Below are 18,220 nucleotides of genomic sequence, written 5' to 3'. Positions count from 1 at the left end.
GTAGATCCGATGACTTGTTTTTCAATAATTCATATCTTGTTTTCTTTAATTAATTTGTCACGGAGGTGAGGAAGAACCTCAAGCTTTCTAATGTTGATTAATAGTTTGACCTTCAGGAACCCAGTGAAGATACACAATTACATGAATATTGGAAGAAACGACCATCATTGCTTTGAATTTCGATTTGCTCATTCGAGCTCTTTCGCTCTTGGTGGACCTGGACCGTCCCAGTGCATGGATTGGCGCTTGGTTTGTGGTTAGTAAGTGAAAAACCATGATTCGTCACATGTTATCGCTCTTTTCAAGAAATCAGTCGCATTATTACGTGCCGCTACAAACATTTTCACTAGCTCCTTCGCGTTCGATAGTGAGAATTTTCGACACCAGTTTCGCACATACTTTCCTCATGTTAAAATGGTATGCAAAATTTGCCTTGCACAATGTGAATTCCTAAAGTTTCAGCAGTCGACAGAATACTCAACCGAAGGCTAGATCGAATCAGATTACTTACTTTATAAGTATTTTCATTTGTTTTTTGATGTTGAAAGACGTCCCGAGCGTGATTCACCTTCTACGTCTTCACGTCTTCTCTCTCCCTGAACCACTCAAAAAGTCGTATAGATAATAAACAGCCCTCGCCATACGCTTCTTTTAGTGAAATGTAGGTTTCAGCAGCAATTTTTCGAAGTTTAATGTGAAACGTTATGACAGTTATTCCTCTGTTATTACGCTTATCATTTTTCCGCCAAAACAAAATAATTGCGCTTACACAAATGAATGCCGCGGCCACAGTGATTTGTCTACAGATACCGGAGATGCCGCATACGACTGAGAAGACTTCGCACTTCACAGCTATTGGTCGTTCATCTTCGGAGCATGCGTACTTACTCTCTAAGAGCGTCAGTTCCAGTATTTTATAACCAAAACTCGTATGTAAAATCACATACAGGGTGTTTCAAAAATGACCGGTATATTTGAAACGGCAATAAAAACTAAACGAGCAGCGATAGAAATAACCGTTTGTTGCAATATGCTTGGGACAACAGTACATTTTCAGGCAGACAAACTTTCGAAATTACAGTAGTTACAATTTTCAACAACAGATGGCGCTGCGGTCTGGGAAACTCTATAGTGCGATATTTTCCACATATCCACCATGCGTAGCAATAATATGGCGTAGTCTCTGAATGAAATTAGCCGAAACTTTCGACAACGTGTCTGGCGGAATGGCTTCACATGCAGATGAGATGTACTGCTTCAGCTGTTCAATTGTTTCTGGATTCTGGTGGTACACCTGGTCTTTCAAGTGTCCCCACAGAAAGAAGTCAGAGGGGTTCATGTCTGGCGAATAGGGAGGCCAGTCCACGCCGCCTCCTGTATGTTTCGGATAGCCCAAAGCAATCACACGATCATCGAAATATTCGTTCAGGAAATTAAAGACGTCGGCCGTGCGATGTGGCCGGGCACCATCTTGCATAAACCACGAGGTGTTCGCAGTGTCGTCTAAGGCAGTTTGTACCGCCACAAATTCACGAAGAATGTCCAGATAGCGTGATGCAGTAATCGTTTCGGATCTGAAAAATGTGCCAATGATTCCTTTGGAAGAAATGGCGGCCCAGACCAGTACTTTTTGACGATGCAGGGACGATGGGACTGCAACATGGGGCTTTTCGGTTCCCCATATGCGCCAGTTATGTTTATTGACGAAGCCGTCCAGGTAAAAATAAGCTTCTTCAGTAAACCAAATGCTGCCCACATGCATATCGCCGTCATCAATCCTGTGCACTATATCGTTAGCGAATGTCTCTCGTGCAGCAATGGTAGCGGCGCTGAGGGGTTGCCGCATTTGAATTTTGTATGGATAGAGGTGTAAACTCTGGCGCATGAGACGATACGTGGACGTTGGCGTCATTTGGACCGCAGCTGCAACACGGCGAACGAAAACCCGAGGCCGCTCTTGGATCACCTGCTGCACTAGCTGCGCGTTGCCCTCCGTGGTTGCCGTACGCGGTCGCCCTACCTTTCCAGCACGTTCATCTGTCACGTTCCCAGTCCGTTGAAATTTTTCAAACAGATCCTTTATTATATCGCTTTTCGGTCCTTTGGTTACATTAAACCTCCGTTGAAAACTTCGTCTTGTTGCAACAACGCTGTGTTCTAGGCGGTGGAATTCCAACACCAGAAAAATCCTCTGTTCTAAGGAATAAACCATGTTGTCTACAGCACACTTGCACGTTGTGAACAGCACACGCTTACAGCAGAAAGACGACGTACAGAATGGCGCACCCACAGACTGCGTTGTCTTCTATATCTTTCACATCACTTGCAGCGCCATCTGTTGTTGGAAATTGTAACTACTGTAATTTCGAAAGTTTGTCCGCCTGAAAATGTACTGTTGTCCCAAGCACATTGCAACAAACGGTGTATTTCTATCGCTGCTCGTTTAGTTTTTATTGCTGTTTCAAATATACCGGTCATTTTTGAAACACTCTGTACAAGCACTGTGAAGTAGCTCACATTCCTCAGTCAGGCAGAGCTGTGATAATTAGGTTATCTGAATGTGAAAGAAGCTGGATATTAAGATGGAAAGATTCAACTTTTGCCGATCGTCTTTTAACAGAAAAGCACTCGTATGATATGGAATGGGAATTTTTAATTGTGTAACGAAAAGTAGACTCTGTCGCAAATATTAGAAATCAGCAAACATATGACACAGAATGGCAGCTTGCCAGTATTGAATGATCAGATTCAATTTCCTTTTCCCCCTCCTTTAAATTAAGTTTTAGTTACAAATATTACATTGAAGTTGTAAATTCAGAACTGTTTTCACTCGACTGTTGAAAGTACCTCCGCAAAAACTTTGTTTCCCTGTTCAGTTCACGTAATCATTTCTGCATAACAAATAATGCAATCCCCTTCTACGTAAACGCTCTACAAATCATAATTTTTATATCGTTTGTGTAAATGATATCTGCATTAGTCGCATGTCATTGTGCCATTGATTGCGACATTCAGTTGTCACCTGAGGATGGTATAGGAATGCAAATGCCAATTTGTGAGCAAACAAATATAATAATTGTGTTCTCCCAAACACCGATGAAAAATTCATTTATTGTTGTGTGATACGCGTAGATTTACAGTTGTATTAAAAATATGTCCAGTTAAAGTATTTTCTTGAGTTGTCCAATGTTACACTAATGGGTATAGACGGTCATTCAGAATTCGTATTACACTTTGATACTGTAAGTGATGAAAAGAGGTCCCAGGACAGCAATATTAAGTAATAACACCATGTCTGGAAACGTTACTTTAGGTAGATAGAAGGCTTTGAACGATGGAAGGCAATACTCGTTGGCATAGTTCGTTTTTTATTTATTTATTTACAACGTGTTCCATTACATTGTTTTCAATATTACTTATATATATATATATATATATATATATATATATATATATATATATATATATATATATATATATATATGTGTGTGTATGAAGTAGGGTAATGCTGATGTTGCGTGGTGGTGATGATGATGATGGCGCTGATGATGCTGATGATGAGAGAAGGGAAAGGGTGAAAACCCCTGCCAGCACATAACCTACTCCTGCGAATAGCGCCAGGAGGGTATTCTAGTTCAGAGTCCCTATACGACGGACGGATCACCAGCAACGGTATTACATGCCCCCACTTCATGCGACACTGCGAAGAGATTTGGTATTTAAACCAGGGCATTGAAGCAAAGTCTAAGCGATCAGGAACTTCACGCCACCAATTCTCCTCCCACCCCAGCCGGATACTGGCAGCGAAAATTTTTTGGACCATCAGGATTTGAAGCGACTTAGCCAAGGGTCGAGCGCCACCACACAATCGTGCATTAGTGACCTCTTTTTTCTTAAAAAAATTGGTGTCATTAATTAATTATCTGAATGAGAGCGACGAGTAACTCAAGGTAGGACAGAAACAGGCTAAGAATAAGCAGATAGTCGATATGGAGAAAATTATCTGGTAATAATGTCTGTTCTTTCGGATATGTATGTTCGAAAGAACAGACATAATTGACTTGATCAGCAGCTGTATTCAATACGTGATGAACAAAATCTCAGACATTTAGCTGCAGAGAGCACTGAGCGAACTCAAGGGCACAGATGAAAGTTTGAACCAGACCGGGAGATGAACCCAGCATTCCCGCTTTATGCTAGGGGTCACCATAGGCTTGTCAAGGATAAAAATTCGAGGCCTGACCACGATGCCTCCCTCTTCTCGTCCCTGAACCACTTTCTTGGATTTTTTTTTTTTTTGAGGATGGGGGGGGGGGGGGAGGGGGGCAGGAAGCACATTAAAGGAAACATCTTTATTCATACAAGCATAAATATAATATTAAGTCTGTCCTTCCAGTGGAGCTAACATTAGACACACACTCGAAGAAGGCATGCAAAAATCGTCATTACCAAGGTTTTGAAAAGAGAAACACTGAAAGTATGATACGAGGTGTGACAAAGATAGAAGAAAGGCCGAGTGCACAGGCAGACTTTCAGGCATCCTGCTCCTCAGCAGATGGGGTGTGGTGCTGATGGGGCAGAGGTCAGCTTGTAAGGCCTGGCCACGGTGTTCCAGAGAAGCTCACGAAAGGAGGGAGGAAGCCAAGGGGGAAGGGACAGTGGAATTCGTGGAATAACCACCTTGGTCAGGTACTGTGAATAAAAGAAAAGGGAACATCTCCATGCACTGACCCTATTGTAGAGTACGAGATAGAAATGTAGTGCAGGGAGTCTCAGACGTGAACGGGGTGGGGGGGGAGGGGTGGAGCAGGAGTATCGTCTACTTGTGGCATCATTCAGCTGAGCGGGTGTGACGTAAAGATTGCACGAAGGTCATTGGCGAAGAAGGTGGGGTGGTACTGTATTTCGTTGTGGGCATTTTGTAAATACTGCCATAACTGAAGATGTGACTGATCGCCATAAGTATAAAAATAAGTAATCGTCCATCCCTTGAACCACACAATCGCATAATTCTTGGTGTGGTGGAAATGATTACCTTCAGGATGGATAAAAAGCACATGGGTCAATGGAGTCTGGCAGCAAGCAACGAACTGTCAAACAAATGACCTCACAACACTGATGGCAGTATAACTCAGGTGTTAGGCATCGTCGTGACATGGTACCATGTTGCCAGGATTTTGGAGGGAAGGAAAGCCTTGTGGACGTGACGGCAAACCGTGGGCCACCGTGCGATTGGATGTTTTAGTTCTACGTTGTCGAGGAATATGCAGTGAAGTAGTGGGGTGTAGAAATCTATCAAGGAAGGCTTCATAGGTGAGTGTGAGCGTAACTAATATCAACGATGTAATCAGAAATGTGTGCCAGGTAGTGCATGATGTAGCCTACTAGCAACAGTGGGAATATGGCTGTGGGAAGAAGTATGTCCAAGAAGCTGCGTGTAAGGGAGGCTCCCCAATTCCACTGCTTGTGCATGGTGACATGGATAAAGTTGCCACTCAGAGACGCATACTGAGAAGGTCGGGGCCCCCTGATTGCGTGGGGAGGGAGAGTGTTTCGTACCGGTCGTTGATGACCATATCAGTCACAAGGAAGTATCCCAACATAGCCTGGAGGCTACTTTCATATTTGTTGGTAGTATTTGATGTGGACCATCTCGGACATCACACGTTGATTGAGATAGACAACGCGTCGTAGAGAATAGAGTCGCGAGAGGAGATTTTGTCACACTGCTATGCGGATAAGTTTGGTGAATAAGCCGAAAATTGATGGCAACGGAGTAGCGCATGGTGGAGGCGGAAATGATTCCAAGGTATCGTAGGTTACGCATCAAAGGTGTGGTAGTTCCATATGTTGATATCAAACTAAGTACCATGTGTGTCCCAGTCTGTGAGCACACTAAGACAAGGAGGTCATCTGCAACCTCATGACAAGTAAAAGTGTGCTGTCGCAAAGTGAGACGAGAAAGGTGGGCGGTTCGGAACCTGATGAGTGACTCCAGGGTTATGATGTAGAGTAGACTCGAAAGTGGGCGAACGTTACCTTTTGGAGTGACGTATTGTCATTGGTCCCACCACATGGTCATTGACCTGAATCAGCGATTCGACACTGCCGGACAGGCGCCATATGATAACAATAAGGTTGGGTATAAAACCATTTCAGCCCCTTATGGAGAGTAGAAAAAGATGCCAGACGTTGAATGTGCTACCAAAATCAATGGCAATCACCACGGCGCGAAGTCTGCAAGCCACTGCCAGTGCGATTACATGGCGTCACTCCCCTGTTGCCGTTTCGATATTAACTAAGCCAACCGAAGTTGTGGTTCTGGGGATAGAATGCAATGGAGTATCTTGCAGCAATGCGTCGCCAGGTGGCGTGCAAAAATTTTACAGTCTACATTAAACAGAGTTAGGAGGAGGGGAGTGTATTGTGGTATCATCACTCCCACTGTAAGTTTTTGAACGGGAATCACAATTCCCATGACAAAGGCTGGCGGTGCAGCGTTGCCCACCGTCAACATTTCACGAATCACTGTCCCCCACCATGACGCGATTAGCACAAGGAAGGCACAATAAATTTCTATCAGCAATCTGTTAACGTCAGGTGACTTGTTCAAAGTTTCTTGTTGACTGCATCGTGGAACTCGTCGCACGTGACCAGCTCCGCTAGCAACGCCTCACTGCTGGCGAGGGCGCTTGTGACATGTGGTAACACAACCTCCTCAGTACGTGTGTTGTTAGGTTCCTCCTGGTACATTGTTAGGAAGCGTTCTACAAAGGTGTTGGAGATTTTGGTTTGGCCGTGACATACTTGGAGGGACAGACTCCGCCGAACCGTAACGTCTGATCCTCACCACCACCCATTGCAGTGTATAGCATGTCAACGTCATGATTTGTGCCTTCATCCTGCTGTGTGGCCTCTGGGTTTCAGATTCGGGGAGCTGGGTGTCCAGGTTATGGAGGACGGCATAGAAATAGTTGGCAGTCCGTACTATACTGAATGAAGGTACGTCGAATGGCACATTTGGCACATTCCAGCCACCAAGTCAAGGTTGTGCAGTATTTACGCAAACAGCATTTACGGGTGGCCCATGTATCAGCAACTCTTTGAAGACATTTAGAAGCATGGAGGTGGGAGGTGTTTAACTTTCACAATGCACGATTGCGCCGGAGCACTTGTTGCAGGCGGAGAATAGTGTAAATGCAGTCAGAGTCATATGAGGGGAGGCCAAGGCACGAAATTCTGCTGCTTGGAGTGCAGATGTGAGTTCCTGAGAGATGTAAATCTTGTCACATAGGATCGCAAAATAATCCGTCTGGAAAGGATGCCCACGCACGTGGTGCTGAAGTGTCACGGAGAAAAAGATCGTCGACTACAAGGTGCAGTACTTGACAGGTGCGGCAGTGGAGTATTTGATCTTTAGGGAACAGGACACATTTAAAATCACCGTCAAGCAAGTAATGGTCACAGCAGCCAAGAAATAAAGGGGTGATTGCTTCTGAGGAGAAGTGTGTTGTGCTGTCGGCTGGTGGAGTTTGACGGAGCATAAATGTTGACAATATGCATCCCCATAACTGTGATCGCAATGTTTCTGTGACATCCCCTACTGGATGGAGGGGAAAGTGCTATAGCCCAAGGTGTCCTCCAGTAGTGCGGTCTCGACGCCCGATGCCCATATCATCTCATGCAGCAGTTGAATTTTCGCATGGGAGATAATGTTGTTTTGGTTGTTTGGTGTTGCTATGTGGTATATCTGGAGTCCAGCACCACAGTGGAGGGGAACTCAATCATCGGAGGGTGAAGAGGGGCAAGGCAGTGGCGACCGGTGCCGTATGCCACTGACAGCATCGACATGGGCGTGACTAGGTCTCTGCGGTGACTCTGTCCCTAGCATGTGGCTCAGATCATTATAAACGTCGTCAGTCCATGCCGTCTAGGTCGCTGTCGTTGTGATATTCTTATTTTCGCTCTCATCCAGTGGACCGGGGAGCATCTTGGCAGCAGTCGTAATGGTGGAGTCCATCCGTTCAGGTGCTGGCGGAGTATGTATCGGTGCAGCCAGATCCGGCATCGTGTTGTCATTCTTGTCGTTGTGCTGGTTCTCCAAGGCTTATGGAGGCTGAGGGGAAGGTGACCTGTCTCGTTCCGAGACTTTACTACGCCTCCTCTTGGACCGTATAGGTGAATGTTGTTTGCATGTCCGTTTCTCTCTGTCGGAAAATGGGAGGAAGCCACAGCGGTCTAGATGTAGGGCCGTCGCGTGGACGATAAGCTACGTGACGCTCATATCATCGCCTGGGAGTGGATCGGCAGTCATCGTTGTTGGTAGTGGCTCCAGAGTCTCATATGGTTGTGAGCATGGTACGTCAACCCCGCTGTTATCTGTGGCATCTCGAAGGGACACTGGTATGTAGTCCGACTGAAACTGCCGGTAGGAGGAGAAGAGAGGTGTTCAGTAAAACCGCCGTTGGAGTCTGAGGCGCTATGGTAGCAGCCGGAAATTGGGTGATGCGCCGCTGATGACACATCTGATGTCCCCTTATTTTCCGCACCCAGAATAGGTTTTGGATTGGCCGTCGTATATAACGACTAAGTGGTATCCGCTGATTTGTTAATAAGATGGCACGAAGCTACGGAAATGGATGGTGATCTATCGTACACCGTTAGAGAGGGTACATTTGAATTACGCGCAGCGTTCAGCAATCTCGTCATGTATATTGCCACAGGGGCCGAAAGTCGCAATGTCTTCCTCTGGCTGCTCGAATGGTAGTTCGAAAACTCAAATGGCGCGCATGCCCAAGCCTGCCTGCTCTACAGTGTCTGCACCGATATTACCGTTGGCGTGGCAGAAGCGTAGTGGTTGGTGTCAGGAGCATTCGTTCATACGCGGCGTCAGTGACAACTTTGACGTAGACAGTACTGCTTACGATTGACAGACTGATGCCCAAAATGTCGGAAGCTTGGATCTTAACTGAATCGCATTGGAAGCGTTCTACTTCCAAAGCAAATGGTCGGGCGTAATCATTTCAGGAGGTGAATCGTAATGTGAATTTTCTAAAACGGTTGGCCATGGTTCTAGTACACATAAGCGACACGCAAGTGATGGTTACTGAAAATAAACAATAGATAGCGCGCGCCCTACAGGGGCAGAAAAACATAGCACGTTCGCACTGCACGGCTGTGAAAGCCAGACTGGGGTCATGAAGGCGGGCTGACGGAGGTAGGTATCTCTTGTCATGTGTTGCCTTGTGTGACGTCACGTTACGTGTCATCAGAGAACAGCCCAATGAACCGAAGCGAATGTACATAAGTTGCACTGAGTGATCGAGAAAGATGGTACATTTCAGACTGGCAGAGCATACGTATTCCGAGTGCGCCGACATGTTCCTCATCTATCGTGAAAGAAGACCAAATGCTGGACCAGTATGAAGCCGATATTACGAACTATTTCCTTGTTGCGCCCATCCACCAAATTCCATTTTCGCATGATTGGAAGAACGACTTCGAGAAACCATCAACTTCAAGGCTCATAGGGCGACGGTGTTCGTGGCCGGGTCGCTGCACTATTGACGTGGAAGAAGAAGCCCTCCAACTTGTCTAGCAATAGCTGTCGATGAGTACCCGCAACATCCACGGACGTATCCCAGAGGCGAGTTCTCCACAAACAGGAACTTCACAGATACCATCTCCAGAGGGTGCACACACTTGGTCTAGCTGTTTCAGCGTCATGTCCCGATTACTGTGTGTGATTCTCACGCCATTACGTGGATGTTCCAGACTTCCCTCCGATCATTATTTTCACAGTTGAAGCGCAGTTCACAAACGAAGGTCTGCTCAACTGTCGTAACAGCCACATTTCAGATGAGGGAAACCCTAATGCTATACGACCCCATGGATTTCAGTATCGTTTCGGTATTAATATATGGGCTGATATTATCCATGATCATCTGATTGGTCCGTGCACACTACTACCCTGTCTAACGGGCACAGCTACCTGCCCTTCCTGCAGTACGCATTGGTGCAGCATTTCCAGCATGTGCCACTGTATATCCGTCAATGTTGTTCCAGCATGATGGTGCACCGGCCCATTTTTCATGCGACATCCGTCAGAATCATCACCAAGCATTCGCAGACAATATAAAATGCATGACACATAATTGCTGACTTTATTTATATTTTATTCCAACCGGTTTCGATTGTAAACCATGTTCGCGGTCGTAGAACAATTAATTCAGACACTCGTACATAAGAAGCAGTGTGGGGTTGTTTGGGGGAGGAGGCCAGACAGTGAGGTCATCGGTCTCTCTGGATTAGGGAAGGACGGGAAAGGAAGTCGGTCGTGCCCTTTCAAAGGAACCACACCGGCATTTGCCTGGAGCGATTCAGGGAAATCACGGAAAATCTGAATCAGGATGGTCGGACGCGGGATTGAACCATTATCCTCTCGAATGCGAGTCCACACTGCCTTGGGTCAGTCTGTTGTATGCGGTGGAAGAAGTAAAACGAGTAATACAGTGGCATCATGCAGGTGTCCAACATTCAGTAGCTTCTAACAGTGTTCAAAATTTACGCGTGTTCGTGGAACTCAAATTCTGAACTGTCTTGTGGTGTTGAAAACTTAATGGTTCAAATGGCTCTGAGCACTATGGGACTGAATATCTGAGGTCATCAGACTGATGCGCCTAGAACCGCTCGGCCATTCCGGCCGGCCGTTGAAAACTTAATTCTACCGTAGTGAGTATAATGAATGTTTGGTTATTTCATGGAACACCACGAGTGAAAAGAACAAGAAAGGTTATTTTCGAGATGTATTGCACATGTATCTCGAATGATGTACTGTGGATAAAAATGGGAAGCAAAACAATCCCTTGTTGCCATCATAACAGTTATGAACGTGTGAAATATTAACTGTAATTAATATAACAATTAATTTATAGAATTGTAGGCAAACTGTTTTAAGGATATTTACTTTTCACCAGTCATATCTTGGCTGCAGTTTAATCAAGTTCCAGAAAACGGGCGATGCGACCAATGTGGGGACAGTCCACCGGTGCAATCGAAGGCCATGAACTTACATACAACGTTGAATGTTTTATTATTATACAGTTGCAACCTAATTTAATACCGCACTTACACTTTTCTTTCATTTCCGTCACTGTTAATACGATTCACTTCCTGAAGACTGAACAAATTTCGATTTATCAGACAGGGGTTGTTTCGGGAAATGATTTCCTGGGTTCTATTTTTGCTTTATTGTATCCTGAAATTGTTGCGCAATTACAATAAAAGTTTAGACGTTCTGTTTTAATCTAGCGTACTTCAGATGGTGGACAACTCACCGCTCATGAAGTTGTAGATGACAGGGTTGACTGCAGAATTGGCGTAGCACAGCCAGTGTGATAGCATCGAGATGGCGCTCGTGGTGTCATTCTGCGGGATGTCGACGGTGTACCTGTGGCAAAGGCAAGAAAAATGCTTACACGGTAAGGTTTGGTTCCACTTGCACGAAAACTGCTGTGTCCTAATGATTGATGATGTGCCAAAAGGAGCAAGGGGATCAATTACACTATTCGAATTTCAAATTCAATTTACATCTGTTTATTCACATGGCTTCTACAGTGTTCTGGCTGTGACGGTCCCCAAGGACTTACTAGACCACATTAGACTCATGCAATGTGAGGCTCTACTGGAATAGAAATAGTAATATGCATATTCATACACAGCTGTGGATTGAAGTCTACAATTCGGTTTATTTCACATGTGGCATCCACTGACGCGCTATAGCTACCAACAGAATACGGGGTGGTTACAATTAAACTTTCGTTACTTGACCCAATATAGACCGAAAAACTATTTACTGTACAGGTAACCAACTTTACATGAATGATGTTCAGGCTATGCGCTGCAATATCTGCATCGTTATTAGTGTTAGTGTCATGACTCACCACGGCCTATACTGATATGGTGAATACGGTTATATACTGGGTGATCAAACAGTCAGTATAAATTTGAAAACTTAATAAACCACGGAATAATGTAGTTAGAGAGGTAAAAATTGACACACACGCTTGGAAAGACATGGGGTTTTATTAAAACAAAAAAAAAACAAAGTTCACAAAATGTCAGACAGATGGCGCTGGACAGCAAAACGTCAGTGACTGCGCATGGCAATCGTGTATAAAAGGAGATGTAATGAGAGAGAGAATCAGATGTGCCAGCAGTTGCAGCATGATGACGTTCCCTGAAAAGGCGCTTTTAGTGAGGCTGTATAGTCAGAATGGGGAAGATCTCTTGCGCGCGTCGCTTGGTGATGATGGTGTGCTCAGCCGCCACTTTCGTCATGCTTGGCCTCCCAGGTCCCCAGACCTCAGTCCGTGCGATTATTGGCTTTGGGGTTACCTGAAGTCGCAAGTGTATCGTGATCGACCGACATCTCTAGGGATGCTGAAAGACAACATCCGACGCCAATGCCTCACCATAACTCCGGACATGCTCTACAGAGCTGTTCACAACATTATTCCTCGACTACAGCTATAACTGAGGAATGATGGTGGACATATTGAGCATTACTTTGTTATGCCAATTATTGCTATTCTGATCAGATGAAGCGACTTCTGTAGAACATTTTTTGAACTTTTGTATTTTTTTAGTTCTAATATAACCCCATGTCATTCCAAGCATGTGTGTCAATTTGTACCTCTCTATCTACATTATTCCGTGATTTAATCATTTTTCAAATTTATACTGAATTTTTGATCACCCGGTAAGTAGTGGGACATTTACTTCTACATCTATGGAGATACTCCGCAAGCCACTGTACGGTGCGTGGTCGGGGGTACCTTGTACCACTACTTGCCATTTCTTGTCCTGTTCCACTCGCAAATCGAGCGAGGGAAAAACGACTGTCTGTATGCCTCCATATGTGCCCTAATTTCTTATCTTCATGCTCCTTACGCGCAGTGTATGTTGGTGGCAGTAGAGTCCTTCAGCAGTCAGCTTCAAATGGCGGTTCTCTAAATTTTGTCAGTAGTGTTTCTCGAAAAGAATGTCGCCTCCTCTCCAGGGATTCCCATTTGAGTTCCCGAAGCATCTCCATAACACTCGAGTGTTCTTCGCCCTACCGGTACGCAGTTCCCACTTTCTCAGATCATACGTGTGTTTGTGTGTGTGTGTGTGTGTGTGTGTGTGTGTGTGTGTGTGAGTGTTTACTGTACAGTTTGAATACTGAGTGCAATAGTCCACAACACATCCACCAGAGGGTGCTCAAAACTGTCCTCCAAAAAATCTCCCCAGGAGAGAGTGGCAGCAGATGTGCGGATACTGACTGACCAGCTTAGAACCAGTCTTAACTCCTAACCTGCCCCCCTCCCGCCCCCTCTCTGTCTCCACCTCCCACATGTAGGCATACCGATTTTCTAACCTGTTCTACCCTGTAGCTGATGGTATGTAAAGAGATTCAGGTGACTCTTTTTATAAATACCTGATTACTCAAGCACTCTCCTCCACTTGCTGCACCGCTATGCGATCGCAGCAACTGTGACATCAAAAGTGATAGGACATGGTCCATTCACTTAATGTGGTCAATATTTCTGGCCATCTCTAAGAACGTGAGCCATATGCACGATCTGGCAACACTGTAGGATGCAGAGGTGTATGGAGAAAGTTCTATCAGTCTTCTCAAGCTGCCAAGCTGTTCTGGAGACTTATCGGCTCGTGATCTGGAGGTACGCTTCATGTGTTACTAACAATCATTTTCTTATTTGGAGTTCCCTTTTTTAGCTCGCAAAAAACGATTTGGATTTTGCATGCCTGAAACTTATGCACGTTGTTGTGATAAAATACAGCCTCAAATGGAAAAAAGGTATAACATTTCCGACATATTGTCCGCTTTGGGCTTAGCAGAGGTGTGAATGTAGCAGAGGCTGCTCGGGATCTTTGTACTGTGTGTGTGGATATTGCTTTTGGACAAAACACGTCTGGAAAAGATGTTTTGCTTCGAAAAAGATTGTTCAGGCATAAGTGTTGTCACACATTCGGGAAGCCGTGAAGTATATGAAACAAGTATGACCATTTAAGTGTCGTGCGACATTTGCATTCAACAAACAAGGTTCAGAAGTTGGGAGGAATATTACTGTATGTCGTATTTAAAAAAAAATTACCAAAAAGGGTGATTATTAGTGCATTTTTGTTTGATCGTAAGCAGCTGGCTCGTTGAGAATTGCAATACAGTACCGTAATGTTATGCTACAGAATAGTAAGGGGTTGAAAATCAGAAATTACTTTTAAAACTCATTCATCTTAATACAAGCAAATTCCGGTCACTCCAGAGGCACAGACAGAACAAGGAAATAAGCGGTACGGTGCGTCGCAAGTGGGTCAGGCCTTAGCACATTACCACACAGCGGCCGGCCGCTGTGGCCGAGCGGTTGTAGGCGCTTCAGTCTGGAACCGCGCGACCGCTACGGTCGCAGGTTGAAATCCTGCCTCGGGCATGGGTGTGTGTGATGTCCTTAGGTTAGTTAGGTTTAAGTAGTTCTACGTCTAGGGGACTGATGACCTCAGATGTTAAGTCCCATAGTGCTTACAGTCATTTGAATCATCAATCATACAACACCGCGCCGAAGAGAGCGAGGACTAGCTCAGCAGAAAATAGAATGGGACAGAAAACCAACGGAAACGTGACATGCATATTCGTTAGCTCTTAGGATATGTCGAAAGAAACTGTACCTATTTCATAAGAACCAGTATCACAGAACCTACACTGCAGCTACAAGCCTGCTAAGCGAATACAGCAGAATAAGAAGGACACATGCGGTCTTTACAAGCCGAGCATCGTGTCATAGCCTCACTTCTTTCAAATACTCGAGCTCTCCAGCTCTCAGTGAGTTGATCATTGGGATCAATGGCGTTCACAATAATAGCACTCAGTTCCATGATTACGATACTGTAGCGAATCTACGCCCTACGTACTCCAGAACAGTCTGTAACCAAGCCAGATGTACCCGACAAGACGGTATTCGGCTGATGGACCTCATATTGTTCGCCCCATACCACTGCTGATGGAGAAGTTGTCTTCCGACAACGCCACATCGCCGAATGCTTGCAACACCGGAGTTCAGCGAGGAAACCGGCAGCTGGACCATGTGGGGTCCACGTTCCGGGTCAAAACGGCGCTTTTGGGTGCCGAAACGTAGCTGGCCAGTAGGAGGGAGATCGACTGACCACACGACCCGACAATACCTCATCGCGGATGGTCATGAAGGGTCACTATAGAATTCGAGTGGGATTGAGCATATTCCTGCAGCTAGTACGAGACATTCGTGCCAGACCACAGTCGCGCCGGCAGCGTACTGTTTCGCGAGGTCACTCACTCTTTGCCTGGGGCTGTGGACGAGGAGCTGACTCGGCAGCCGTCAGCGATAATCCAACACGCAGCTACAGGCCGATGTGTAACAAGACACCTGTAAAAATGGTTAATAAATAATAGAACTTTCATAATGTCTTACTAGAGTCAGGCTCATTCCACAGGTCTCTCCAACTGCTATCCTGACTTTATGCAGAGATATCTCTGCTTGGCCCCTCTGTAAACTGTTGTCAAAAGTGTGCAGTTCGACGCCGTCATCAGAGGATTTGGCATCCGAGGAGTCCGACTCCAGCGCCTGGAATTCGGACGCAGTGAGCTACCTCTAAAGCGCCCATACTAAGCAGCAGGAACCGCAATGTGTTGAGCGCAAGAAACATTTTTCTTTCTTTGTGATATGGCAGAATTTTGGCGTATTGATGGACGTATTATGTGATAAGTATTTTTTGTATAACCAGCTGAGCCTGTTGATTTATCAGACTTCAGAGGCAATTGTAAAGAAATGTATTTGGTACGTGTGACATGTGCTGTTTGTAATTTAGCTCGTTATAGTGTACCGTTCACTAAGTTTGCACCGGTAACTTGTTCTACTTGTAAACTTTATGGTCATGCAGCACTGGACTGTACTGAGTGTCACTGGGCTATAATCAGGTAAAAGAAGTAACTGAGTTTCGTTTCGTACAGTGTAAGTTGTATTTTTCCTCTCTGGAATATGTTGGCACAGATATTTTTGGTATAGATATAAGATAATGGTAAATTGCACATATGACGGCCGGAGGGATGTGTGTGGTGTCCTTAGGTTAGTTAGGTTTAATTAGTTCTACGTTCTAGGCGACTGATGACCTCAGAAGTTAAGTCGCATAGTGCTCAGAGCCATTTAAACCAATCACACAAATACGCTAGGCACAAGGTGAGTTACTACTAGAGATAATATAGCTGCTTCAACGGAACAAGTGTTACCATTGTTAGAGGGAAATGCTCAACACAAGTTAGGCCATGAGGAATTGGTCTCACAGTTACAATCATCACGGGTCACGCGAGATTCACAGCCCTGGTTCGAGCGCATTTAACACGCTAGTAGCTCAAATACTTCAAATGGCTCTGAGCACTATGGGACTTAACATCAGAGGTCATCAGTCTCCTAGACCTTAGAACACATCCATGCCCGAGGCAAGATTCGAACCTGCGACCGTAGCGATCGAGCGGTTTCAGACTGAACTAGTAGCAATGCCCCACTTTTCAGGTATTCTTCAATAGCTAACCTCATCACACCCTTGTCCGGCAAAACAGCGGAGAACGTGTGGCATTCATTAATGAGGTATTGGCTACACCCAGAATTTGTAATTGGTCACATGAAATTGCTCTGCCAATTCACGCCTTACTGGTGAAGCCAAGACATACGTGATGTACCATGAGATACTGAGGAAGTAAAGTACATTTGAGATGTTCACGAAATGTTTGCGTCTGAGATACCGTAGGCAAAATAGTGTGCGATTTTTTTAGGTAAAAATTGGGTGGGTTGACATAGAATCAGTAATCTTATTCTAATTATCGCAAGTAGATCTTAGTAATAACTGTATGATCAGAATGGTATGGGCGCTCAGAGAATGTGGTGGTGGTACGCGGTCCATCTATTTTGAATGTCATTATTGGCTGTGCACTTAATCTAACGCTGCCTACCTAAGTAAAGATGGTGGGTTGCTTCTCATGACCAACTCTGATTAAGCTCTACCTATATCATCCTGCTCTGCAAGTTAGCACACACTGTGCATTGATGTGTGACGAAGAACATCTGCCCTGATATCTCGCTTCATGCTACTCTCAAGGAAAAGCAATTAATGAAAGCAAAATCTGCTAACAAGCAACTGGAATGACAGCCGCTTCACAGGTTCTGTTTGTTACCTTTAGTTAAGTTATCAGCTTGCTGTAATGTTGCTTCTGCTGTTCTAAAATATACTGACCATTATTGACATGAATAAATAGGTGCTATACCCTCGGTCACATGTACTGAACATTTTTAGCGCCATTACAAAACAATGACTAAGAAACGGATGCCGTTACTGCCCCATTACACAGACTGCAAAAAAAAAAAAACAAAAAAAAAAAAACAAAAAAAAAAAAAAAAGTTCACAAATCATTTGTGTTTTCCCAGAAAACAGCTGCATACAAAATCCCATCCGAGAAATATTTGGCCATTCAGTGAGAGTCAACGGACTTCCAGGACTAGTACTAAATTATACTAGTCAGTTCACTAAATACTTACTTGTAATTTTGATCAACTTTTCTGAGCAATTTGTGCACAATACGTAACATGGGTTGGAAACTAAGTTTTGGACTGAAAGTTAAAATGTCTATTTTAAGTTACTTTGTGGGAAACCTGATTCTTGGTTCATTAACTTATGTCACACTTACTAAGTTTAGGAATCAGGGTTCTGTGGAATAATTACGTCCAAATTGGTCCTGCAACAGTGTAATGTTAAATACAGTTGCTCCAGAGTGCCAAAAAACAAATAAAGTCTGGGAAATGTAAATCGTAAATGAACATCTGACATATGAAAAATGGATCACATGATACCGCAGCACCATAACTGCTGCAAAACCATGAGGGTCGTTCAATAAGTAAATCCCCGCACTTTTTTTAAAAAAACCATTAATGTACATAGACAGACGTCCTTGTTGGTGCTTCACATTTGATGTTTGTTCTATGTGCCGGTAGAGTTTGCAGCCGTTCTGGCAGATATCATAGCCAAATTACAGCGTCAAAATGGAGTCTTCATATATTTCACTTTACAAGCAGCGTGGTGCTATTGAATTCTTGTGTGCAGAAAAAAGATCCGTGGTGAACATCCACAAACGTTTGTG

At 44.6% G+C, this 18,220-nt stretch overlaps 1 protein-coding gene across 1 annotated transcript in view; it reads right to left on the bottom strand.

The window, feature by feature from the left end:
• LOC126417139 (orexin receptor type 2-like) overlaps positions 1-18,220 on the bottom strand; it is a 131,243-nt gene that overhangs the window by 25,261 nt on the left and 87,762 nt on the right. Inside the window, exon 5 of the mRNA XM_050085035.1 lies at positions 11,337-11,449. Coding sequence (XP_049940992.1) covers positions 11,337-11,449 — 113 coding nt within the window. The remainder of the gene's footprint in view (positions 1-11,336; positions 11,450-18,220) is intronic.

The sequence above is a fragment of the Schistocerca serialis genome, chromosome 8 (assembly GCF_023864345.2).
Source record: "Schistocerca serialis cubense isolate TAMUIC-IGC-003099 chromosome 8, iqSchSeri2.2, whole genome shotgun sequence".
NCBI classification, from domain to species: domain Eukaryota; kingdom Metazoa; phylum Arthropoda; class Insecta; order Orthoptera; family Acrididae; genus Schistocerca; species Schistocerca serialis.
This window is presented reverse-complemented; position numbering and strand designations above follow the sequence as displayed.